The sequence below is a fragment of the Solanum lycopersicum genome, chromosome 4 (assembly GCF_036512215.1).
Source record: "Solanum lycopersicum chromosome 4, SLM_r2.1".
Classification (NCBI taxonomy): domain Eukaryota; kingdom Viridiplantae; phylum Streptophyta; class Magnoliopsida; order Solanales; family Solanaceae; genus Solanum; species Solanum lycopersicum.
This window is the reverse complement of record NC_090803.1, coordinates 54319623-54332087: the sequence shown is the minus strand read 5'-3', so window position 1 is coordinate 54332087 and position 12465 is coordinate 54319623. Positions and strand designations below refer to the sequence as shown.

General features: G+C 27.2%; 1 protein-coding gene across 1 annotated transcript; it reads left to right on the top strand.

Annotated features, from left to right (window-relative positions):
- Positions 1-9029: 9029 nt before the first annotated feature.
- Positions 9030-11416, top strand: AO (ascorbate oxidase). Its single transcript, NM_001247900.2, is given in 5 exon segments — positions 9030-9379; positions 9474-9566; positions 9657-9869; positions 9959-10138; positions 10295-11416. Coding segments are annotated over 5 exon segments (1737 nt in total). The 5' UTR covers positions 9030-9085; the 3' UTR covers positions 11252-11416.
- The last annotated feature ends 1049 nt before the right edge of the window (positions 11417-12465 follow it).

Genomic DNA, 12465 nt, shown 5'->3' with positions numbered 1-12465 from the left:
ATTCGCTATACATATACAAGTGTATAATTCGTTGGCCTATTTCGCTGTAATTGTATAATTCGCTATCCTATTTTACTGCAATTGTATAATGCACAATTGTATAATTCACTACCTATTTCGCTGCAATATAAAGTGTATAGCAAGAAGATATATATTTTTGTCTCGCTTTATACAAAAACAGAAACACAATATATACACTTCTGTTGTATAAAGCTAGAGAAAATTGTATTTCACTGCAATTGTATAATTCGTTGACCTTTTTCTCTGCAATATTTTTGAAGTAAAATGTTTGTAAATTGTATAATTAAGTGCATAACAAGAAGATATATATTTTTGCATGTGTATATATAATTTTCTCTCGCTTTATACAAAACAGAAACAGAATTATACACTTCTGTGTATAAAGCGAGAGAGGTGAGCGAGAATGGAGAGTGGCGATCGAGATTTCTGGGAGAGAGATGCTGGCAAATTTTAGCTAACATTTGCTATGAAGCACAATTAAATCAAATCCTAGCTATTCCATATATTTTAAGTTATTAGTTTGCTATTATATACAATTTTCCCCAATATATATGTGTCTATCGTCATATAAATGACTACAATTTTTGTCATTTTTTTGTTAACCTCATCTATTTTAACCATGTGGCATGCCAATTCACACCACCAACCTTTTTCCACGATTATTCAGAGTCATCAACACTTTGATATAAGAGAGAATCCACCAGCTAGATGAGCTCGGAGAATATTATTGACTATCATCATTAGTATAAATCATCTAACGATCTTTCGTTTTTTTCAAAGACAATTCTTTAAAAAGGTATTGAACACTTTATGTCCAAGTGATTTTCTCAGATTATCTTTAAAACATCATATAATATTGCTTTTGGGAAAAAAGGGAATTCAACTGGAAAACGCGTTAGATTAATAATTTGCTAGATATTCATGGGTATCAATTTTTAAAGGTCTTCATAAAGAGAAGGAAACATGAAAGAATTTACTTTACTAATTATATATAAATGATCTCATAATCAAATGCCTATTTAGACCAACTTAATTATTTTATTTTCTAATAACTTGCCTTGTAAAATTTAATATAATACATACTGGTCCGATTTAAATTCTTTGACCTAGAACTTATTAAATGCACACATACTTTGGTACTACTTATCTACAGTTTCTCTATATAAAAAATTTACTTGACTTTGTAAATAGTTGAACTAGTCTTTAACTTATAATTGAATTTTATGTTAATAATAATAAACTTACATAATCAAGAAGCTAAGCTAATCTAAGAGTGACATAAAGTTCAAAATTCTGTGAACGCAATGTATTATTATACTTGTACTATCAATAGAAATATATATGTACATAAATGTTTTTTTGATTAATAGATGAGAGTATGTCGAATACTTCTTGTCTATCTCTACATATCAGGTTTGTGTCACACCATCACGAATCCAACCATATAATGCGTAGTTTCTGTTTTGATCAAACAAATCTCACAAAATTCAATTTCTCAAGTTATATATGCCATTATCAAACCATAAAACATATATTCCCTCCGTTTGTGTTTGTGACACTTTTAGAATTTTGAGATTCAAACAAGTCTATCTTTGACAGTAAATTTTTCATAGTTATCAATTATTATGATTTATAGTACTTTTTACGTGGTTTACAAATATATAAATTTTATTTCAAAAGAATTGAAGATTTCATGTGCAAATTCTCGGTCAAACTCAAACTTTTGACTCTAAAAAAATGAAAAATATCACATAGATTGAAACAGAGAAAAAGAGTATGAAGCTTGTCAGCCAAAAAATCTATCGATCCTTCGCTTTAATTTGGCTTTGTCGATGACATCTCCTACTTGGATATATCCAATAATCCTAAAATTATATTGTCCCTCAACCTTATCAATTATATGTTTGACCTAACTAAAAGACCTTGTAAATATATTCTAGTATGACTTTTTAGTTAGGCCTATAATAAATTTAGACAACAACTTGAATTGTAAGGACCAATGCAAATTGCTATACTTTTAAACAAGACTTAAATTCTTCTAAATCAACTTGAAAATTCATTTAGTATTTTAATATACTCGACTTGATTGCAATTGCTAAAATAAATTAGACACGTTACTATATTAATTAATTGTATCATGAAATGAAATTCAGTATTCATAAAAAATCGTTACCTGAAATAAGTTAGGCTTTAGTCTTTGTCACAATGTGGAATTTGTAATATCCGAGATGTAATATTGTAAATCACTTTTTTAGAGTGATGATGATGTATATAAGTTAAATTTTTTTTCGTAAACTTTTTTCAGGCAAAAAAATCAATATTTTCAATGAAAAGACTTGCGTTTGAATGTTCATGTTTGCTTAAACATCTGTATAAAGATTACATTGAATAAATCAAATTGCTTGCCATCAAGCTAACAGTTATTTTAGAAGTATTCTACTTGTAGATCGTTGAATAAATTAAATAGCTTTTACCAAATCCTTAAATTACATCAAAATAATTAGCTTAATTTTATGATTCTTAAAATTGATAACAAGTATGATCAAAGATAGTCGGAAAAAAAGGATTCTACTCAAGCCTCAAAATAACAAAATAGAGAAATCCTTTTGTTTTGTTATCAGAGGCTAAGTTAGGATTCAAAGTTTGAATATATAATATTAGTGCGAAAATATGGTTACCATCTTTTCTTATCAATCAATATATATAAAGTTAATGAATTTGTTCGAACCACTGATTCCAATTCGATTGTCAATTTAATGCAGTCCAGTCAAACTACTGATTAGTATTATTGTGGGAAAATATCTATGCATTTAAGAATAGAATAAGACAAAAATGAATAATGCACTTCATATTTGGCTTGGAAACCGATGTCAGAGAACCATTTTTCCAAACTATGTCCATGTATTGATTTAATTATAATTAAAAATAAAATGTCTGTACGAATGTTAGTTAATTATTATTTGACTTAGTATCCTATAGATTTTGAGCCAGCAAATTACTGTAAAAATTTATATTTAATAATAACAAATTATTATTATTAATTAATTGTTAATAAAGATTATTTTGGCATAGTGAAAAGTGTTAGTGCATGGGGGAGTACATTTTTTCAAGTCAACTTGGCAATTTGCAAGCGCATTATTGTGCCATAAACAAAATGTAGGACAATACCATCCTATTTTGGATAACTTTAAGTGCATAGTTGAATAAAATAAATTGTGGTGCTGTGGTGAAATTATTTTATTTTTAATTAGAGTTTTGAGTTTGAAATCTGAGTATGGAAAAAATTCTATTGATAGTCGCAAAGCGTCATTATTAAATGGGTCATGTACGCTTCAAATTTAATAGAAACTAATACGAGCTCCAAATATCGAATAAAAATAAAAGTGCAAAGTTGATCCTTTTTTTGGGAAAAAAATAAAAATATCATTTCTCAACCTAGAGCTTAAGATCTAATTCCCTCCTCTCCACAAAATTAAAACCAAAGACAAAGAGTCAATATTAACATTGAGTTAATGTCTTCAAAAATGTAATGACTAAGATATTTGAGGGTTGAGACTCTATCAATTAATAAAAAAAATTATGATAAATTTACTATATCAATTATTATTTTCATAATTGATATGTCTAGTAAGAAATTGACAAGTAAATCAAAATAGAGAGGATAAGTAATTAAGTTATGAATACTCCCTCTGTCCCTATTTACTTGTCCATATTTCCTCTATTAGTTGTTCCTATTTACTTGTTCATTTTAACAAATCAAGAACGGACAATTTCTTTTTTCCTATTACACTTTTATTTAAACTTCTTGAAAGTTTTCAAGTTTTTATTCTTCAATTTTAAAACGAATTAATAAGAATAAAATTATAATTTCATTATGCTAATTATTACTATTTTAATATATATGTCATTTCTAAAGTGGACAACTAAACAAGGACAAAGGAATTATTAATTAGTAAAGTTGACAGCGAAGTTATGAACCCAAGAATGTTTCCACTACCAATATATAAAAGGGATTAAGCACACAGTTCCCATAAATATCCAATAAGTTTAAGGATAATTTAGTCATTTTAGATTTATTATGAATGCTTGTAAATTAGGATTCTCAAAAGGAAAAATTAGTAAATTAGTCAAAATAAATAACATATTTAGTAAAAATATTCATACTTTATAAATATTAGCAATAATGTCAAAAATGTCATTATTTTTAAAAATTTATGTGTCCCAATTTTCTTCCTATTTTATCTCTCTTTTTCAATTAATTCTATATATCCTTTTTTTAGAAAAAAAAATTATTCTCTCTCATATTTATCTTTTCAAATTGTTAATTCTCTCTCCCATTTAATTTTTTTCTCTCTCATGGTTATCTTTTCTGATTTTCCTCCAACATTCAAGTTGCAAATATTTTTTTGCCATATATTTTGGTTGTTTTTTTAATCCAAAATTGAATCAACAAGAAACCCTTTGATTAAGGTATCTCTAATCTTTATCCTATTTTCAGATTTTTTTTCTAATTTTATTTTTGTTTAAATCTTAAAAAATATTGTTTATATTTTTCAATTTCCATTATGATTTACTCTCTAATGGCTGAATCCAAGAGGCTTACTAGAGGTATTCATCTTAATCAACCAATTTCTGGTGACTTTTCATCCTTTGATTTATTTATTATTTAATAAATAGTGTATAATGTATGATCCGCTGCTAAAATGAGGGAAGAAAGAAGGTAAGAACATTTGCAAGACTCATTGGTGTGCAAAACCTTCCTCAAATTTAGAACGCAAATGTAGAATCTTTGTCTACTACTATCAATATTTATATTTATTAAAAATTTCATGTTGCATGGTCCCTAATTTGTATTCATCCAAATGTATGTCAACTAGTTATGTATTTTATTTATAAGAAGAACAACTTTCTATTAGTTTATTTGTATTCGAATACAAATACAAATAATAGACATATTGGAATGAATACGACTTAGAAAAGGAAACAAGATTTTGAAAAGAAAAATAAATACATAGTGAAAATATATATGAATACAAATGTATTTCTTAAATAGCTACATTTTATTTGACATACATATTGGAATGAATACAAACTAACAAAGGTATGTCAACTGAATTTGATATTTTTTTCTAATTTGTATTTATTCTAAAGGTATGTCAACTAGTTATGTGTTTTATTTAAGAATGAGTACACCAAATATTCAATTATTTCTTTTCAATTTTATATTTCATTCACTTTTTCATCATACTAATTTTTTGTATTTTATATATTATTATACAAAATTCTAAATAAAAACTAGAATAAATAGAAATACAAATAAAATACATATTGAAATGAATACATACAGGATTTTTGAAGAAAAAATTAACTATATAGGGAAAAAATATATGAAAATACAAATATATTTCTTAAATGACTATATAGATAAATTCGGCATACCTATTGAAATGAATACAAACTAATAAAAAACTATAATAAATATAAATAGAATATATTGTGGAATGAATATAATTTTAAAAAGGTAAAATTCTGGAGAGAAAAAAAAATTTAAATTTAATTTTGAAAATGTAACTGATGAAAAAATTAAGGATGCTTGCCTTTTTTTGAAATATTCCCCCCTTAATTTTCTCCTTTTTGTTATTAAATAATTATATTCTTTAAATAAAAATAAATAATAAAAATATACAAAACAAACTAAAATGACATTTTTACTAAATATTGAAATTGTTGCTAATGAGTCTTCAATGCTAAAATATTGACATTTTAAAAAATTTCCTTCTCAAAATATTATGTGTTGTACATATTATTTAAAATGTATGTTTAAAATATCATAAAAATAATTAACAACAAAGTTTATATTTAAAATAAATAAATAATATATATTGAGTCCGAACTTATCTTTTAACATTGCTATCTACTTTCACTTATAAAAGGCAATTAAAAGTCGTTAAAAATAAGAAGACTTTAGTGTTTGGTCATATTATATTCCTTTCAAATTTTCGAAGTCTTGATTGAGAAATGACAATTAAAGAACTTTCAGACTATTTTGAATTGGGATTTACGGTTACTATAATCGTTAATTTGTATGAAAGTGAGTTTCTCAAATTATAATTAAGGGAGCAAACAAAAATAGAGTGATCTTAGGAAGAGGTAAAAATATATATTATTACTTTTAATTTGCTACGCTGCTCTAAATTGAGCTTTTCCATGACAAAATCAAATAATTTAACGTATGGTTTATGTGAGAGAGGATTTGAAATTATTTTGAATTGAAGAGATTACGTTTTTATTGGTATAATTCCTATTTTAAAGTTTCATTATTATAATTGTTAAAATAATTATTTGAAGGTACGTAGTTATATTACTTTTAAAAAGTTGTAATTCCTCTATAACTTTTCCACCAAAATGTTGTTAGAGAATATTTCTCCACTGTTTAAAGCTTCAATTAATGTTTGCTCTTTTTCTTCTTTTTCCTTTTTAAATTTCAATTTTATTATTATACACAACTTAAAAGGTCAATTAATCATGTTTATAAAGACAAGGGACAAACGACCAAAAGAAAAGAATTCACGTTACTTAGATGAATCTTTTTCAATTTACACCTCGTGGACATGAATAAAAATATTTTACTTTTTGATGATTTATATTATGCTCTTTTTATTTCATATTAATTGGTTATTATGTTAAAATTAATTATATCATATTAGTTGATCATCTTATAAAAATTAAAAAATATATTATATAGATAACTCTTGTAATTAATTCTTTTTAAAATTATTTATAAAATTCTCAAAAAAAATTTAAGATGATTAATTAATAAAATTATAATTTCTCAAATATTGCCTGCCAAATAAAAAATAATTAACTAATATATCCTTTTACCTTCTCTGTTTACACACAACGCGGTTTCACATGGAAATCTTCCCTTTTAAATCAATTTTATAATTCCCAACCCCCAAATGCTATATATATATATATATATATATATATATTTCGATGTAATACTGTTTATGGCCAACTTTTCTATTTATTTATCATATTCTATTTTGATATTTTATATTTGTTTTCTACTCTTTTCTTAAATGTGTATTTTCAGAAAACTAAAAATATTTTGACCACCCAATTAATCACCTTCCTTTAAAACATTCCTTAAACTATAATTCTCCCTAGGGGTATATTATGTTGAGAGAAAAAATTCACTTGATTGAAAAATTCATAAGAAGTGTGACGAGTGTTTAAATGGGAAGAAAAATTATTTGGAGAAAGAATCATTCTGCTTATAAGATTAATATTCTATTAAATTAGGAAGAGAATAAGAGAGAATTATTCAAAAAAAAAAGTCAATTTATTATGAAATTCATATCAAATTAGGATGAGAGAATGAAGAACCTGTTTTGTGATTTGAAAGGAGACACTATTTCCTTCAAATTTTTAAATTTTTTTTTTTTAAAAAATTGTTTTACTAATTCTTTCTTCTTTTATTTTTTCTTTATGCATCTTTAATTAAAATTAAAAATATATATATATGTATATATATATGTGTATATATATATATACACGTTCAATAATGTTCAGTAACAACATAATATTTAGTTGTTGAGATCATTTCATTATTTATGGCTACTAAAACAATTAAAAATCTTAAAAAATTTAAATAAGTAAAAACAAACATAACATTTTTCATACACTTTCTTTTTTTGATTTTTTTTATTGATAGCGTTTCACCAATTATTTTATTTTGTATATGGGACTCATGGGAGATAGTGGGTGGGCCATTTTTCAAGCATCATAGTATATATACATATTTATATATATAAAAATTAAAAAATAACAACACTTCTATAGTATTTAGGTGTATTTATTTTACAAATTTAAAATCTTTTAAATATTTTAATGGGCTGAAAATTTTACCTTATAATTTTATATTTAAACTAGCTATATCTAATTCCTTCTTCATTAATGTTATTACTATTTTTTCTATATTTTCTTAATGTTATCATTAATGTTATTTATATCATAAAACTAAATTACTCATTTTTCTTTTTTTTTTCCTTCTCTATTTTCAGGTATAAACCAATGAATTTGCTATTATAACTTTATAAACATTACATTTTTCTTTCCTTCTTTTTCTTTATAAACTAATTGAATTCCTTATATACTTATGAGTCTTAAGTAAAAGAAGGAACTCACACAATAATAGAGGGTATTTATATTGATTTGGTAGTAATTTAATCATTATTTCAAATTTTTATTTAAAAAATCAATAAAATCACTACACTTTCATTTCTGCCCACCATTTAAATAGTTACTATACAACTATGAGTGCTAAATTGCATTCAAATTATTATTTTATATTTTTTCCTTTCAATGACGTCGATTCATTATGTTTAGCGTCTCTAATTCAAAGTCGAATATGAAATTTTTTATTTCATTCGGCTCCTTTATGGAGATAAGTCGATAGTATTTACTAGCAACAACATAATAAAGACAATTACTCAATATATATTTTTTGATGATCAATATATATATATATATATATCAGTAATTATTATTGTTAACTAACAATAAATTTAAATAATATAATATAATAAAATTTATAAATTATTTATATTTTATTAATGAGAAGGAAATAAGGAATATCCTGTGGATGATCATCATGTAGACCCCATCTACACACCACATTTTTAGTCAAATTTCTTCGTTAAAAATTTCAGAATCCCACTAGCTCCTATAGCAACTATTTTTTTCTTTCAAGTCTAAGTCACCTCTATATGAAACTTCATTGCTCTTTCTTTTCAGAATCCTAGAAAATTTCCAATTAAAATAGACCTTAGACAAATTACTTTTTTATTATAAAAAAACACAAACAAAAAGAAAAAACGAGTATATTACCAACTCCCATGTTGTCTTAGTCAAAATAACCTGCCATATTTGATTGACCAAGCCATTAAGAAACTACTATATATATATATAAATTAGATCCACAAACAAATCTTCTTAGACCAAAAAAAAGATCAAAGCAAAATAACGAAGTCATAATTTTGTTATTCAAGTTCAATCCAACATGGTTGAGCATGATTTTCATCAACAAACTCAAAGTTTAGTTAAGTTGGTGGTACTTGTATGTTTGTTATTTCTATCTGCTAGTATTTCAGTTGAAGCGCGAATTCGTCATTATCAATGGGAAGTTAAATATGAATATAAATCCCCAGATTGTTTCAAAAAACTCTCTATTAGCATCAATGGTAAAACTCCAGGACCTACTATTGTTGCTCAACAAGGTGACACTGTTGTTGTTGAAGTTAAAAATAGCTTGTTAACTGAAAATCTTGCTATTCATTGGCATGGAATTAGACAGGTAAATTATACATCCAAAAATAAAATAAAAATCCCTATGTTTTTTTTTTTTTTTTATCAATTTTTTAATTTTATATATGTTGTAAATATTGTAGATTGGAACACCATGGGCTGATGGAACAGAAGGAGTGACACAATGTCCTATTGTGCCAGGGGATACTTTTATATACAAATTTGTTGTTGATAGGGTAAGGTTTTTTTTTTCTTTTCTTTTCCCCTAAATTGCATTTAATCGAAACAACAGTACGATTATAATGAAATGTGTTTAATTTGTGCAGGCTGGAACATATTTGTACCATGCTCATTATGGTATGCAAAGACAAGCAGGACTACAAGGAATGATGAGAGTATCATTACCTGATGGAGTTTTAGAGCCATTTTCATATGATCATGATAGGAGTATTCTTCTCACTGATTGGTACCACAAGAGCACTTATGAACAAGCAACTGGTCTTGCTTCATTGCCTTTTTCTTGGGTTGGAGAACCTCAGGTAAAAAATACTATATGTACAACTTATTTCAATTCGTTTGTCTTATTTTGACTTAACATGGAATTTTTAATTTGTTTCTTTTTTTTCAGTCAATCTTGATTCATGGAAGAGGAAGATTCAATTGTTCTATTCCGACCATAGATCCTACTCTTTGTAATGCTACAAATCCTCAATGTACACCTTATTCAATGACTGTGGTTCCTGGCAAGACTTATAGGCTTAGAATTGGCAGCTTGACTGCTCTTTCAGCTCTAAGTTTTGAAATTGAGGTATTTTTCACAATGACAACCTAACATGCCCGACTCTCCAAAATTGTTAATGCACACTACTTTTGGAGGATCAGAGTCGGAGCATCTCAACAATTTAACTTAATAAACAAGTTTGTTTCTTTTTTTTTTTATTGATCCCATATTTTTGTGATGCAGGGGCATAACATGACAGTTGTTGAGGCAGACGGTCACTATGTGGAGCCATTTGTGGTAAAAAATCTGTTCATTTATTCTGGAGAAACATACTCAGTCCTAATTAAAGCTGATCAAGACCCTACAAGAAATTATTGGGCAAGTACAAAAGTTGTCAGCAGGAATAATACTACTCCAAATGGTTTGGGTATTTTCAATTATTACCCAAACCATCCTAGGAGATATCCTCCTACTGTACCACCCTCGGGGCCACGTTGGGATGACGTTGCCCCCAGGATGGCTCAGAGTGTTGCTATCAAGTCCCACAGAGATTTCATCCATGCCCCTCCTCTGACATCGGACAGGGTCATAGTCATGCTCAACACACAAAATAGGGTGAACGGGTATGTACGTTGGTCAGTCAACAACGTCTCATTCAACATGCCCCATACGCCTTACCTGATCGCCCTTAAACACAACTTGTTACATGCTTTCGAGCAAACCCCTCCTCCGGACAACTATGACCAAAAGAATTACGACATCTTCAATGTCGCGCCAAATGTGAATGCTACAACTAGCAACTCGATTTATCGATTGAAGTTCAACACAACAGTGGACATCATATTGCAAAATGCCAACACAATGAACCTAAACAACAGTGAGACACATCCTTGGCATTTACATGGACATGACTTTTGGGTCATGGGCTATGGTAATGGCAAGTTTAACCAATCTATTGATCCAAAGAATTACAACTTTGTGAACCCAATAATGAAAAACACAATCCCAGTCCATCCTTATGGATGGACCGCATTGCGATTTCGGGCCGATAATCCAGGAGTTTGGGCCTTCCATTGCCATATTGAGTCACATTTCTTCATGGGAATGGGAGTTGTATTTGAAGAAGGAATTGAGAAAGTTGGCAAATTGCCTACTTCTATTATGGGCTGTGGAGAAAGTAAAAGGTTCCACAGGCCTTAAATTCTATAACATTATTGTCCAAAACAGATTACTTTGGTTTAATATTATTTTGATTCTTTTGATAGTTGCCAAAAATCAAAGGCCAGTAAAAAATGTGTTCCTTTTTGTTGTAAAACCTCTACACTGTAAAAAAAAAAAAAAATAAAATTCACTCTTTTGCTGCTACTCATGTGTCATAATATTATATCCTTCTTTGTCTCATCATAATTTAGTTTTCTAGATTTACAATTCTTTCTGTGAGATTCCTTCCCTTAAAGAGATTTATTTCAAAAAAATAGAAACAGTTCACATCATAAAATATAATTTTATATTGGTGAAATAACTTTTAGCAGTAATAAGTAGGCATATTAACAAAGAGTGCTAAAACTTTTACAATATTACTTCATTGCTATTGGTCTAATGTCGTCGGTATAGCCTTTTGGGACATTTACAGAAGAATGTTGATTACCTCTAAAAAATATATTTAACGATATTTAAACTACGAAAAATGGCCTAAAATATCGTTGAAGTATTAGAAATGGTACAAAATTATCCTCTATCCACCTATTGGCTCCAAAATACCATTCTCATCCACCTATTGACTCCAAAATACCCTTGTCGTCCACCTTTGAGTTCAAAATCAACCATTTATTTAATGATTTAAATTTAAACTATTTAAATATAATTTTAATACACGACGCTCAACTATTTGTTATAATTTAACTTATTAATATAATTTATTAACCAATCTACTACCCACCCATTAATAATTAAACCACACCCAATAAATAAGTCCGCCCCATTACTAATGCACAACATGAAACCTACCAATGAGTGTTTCTAAAAATTTGAGGTAAAAGTATCTTTAGAAGTACATTATCATACACTATACAATAAAATTCGCGTCGAGAAATAATAATCAAGAACAGAAGATTATATCAACAATCAATTTTACTATTTCAAATGCGAGTTTTACAATCTCTATGATTTTCTTAATTTGACTTTTCAAATATAAATTCAAGGGCTTTAAAGCTTGTTTTTGAATCTCTGATGAACCTGAACTTGAACTTTATCTTGATCTTGACTTTTATTTGAATTCAAGGGCTTCGAGCTTGTTCCTGAATTCGATGGTCTTGATCTTGTTTGTCTTTGAACTTGAATGCTTAAACTTGTAGCTTTGTAGAGAATTAAATGGAGTTTGTACCACAAATTTTTTCTAGCTTCTTGTTTAGAAT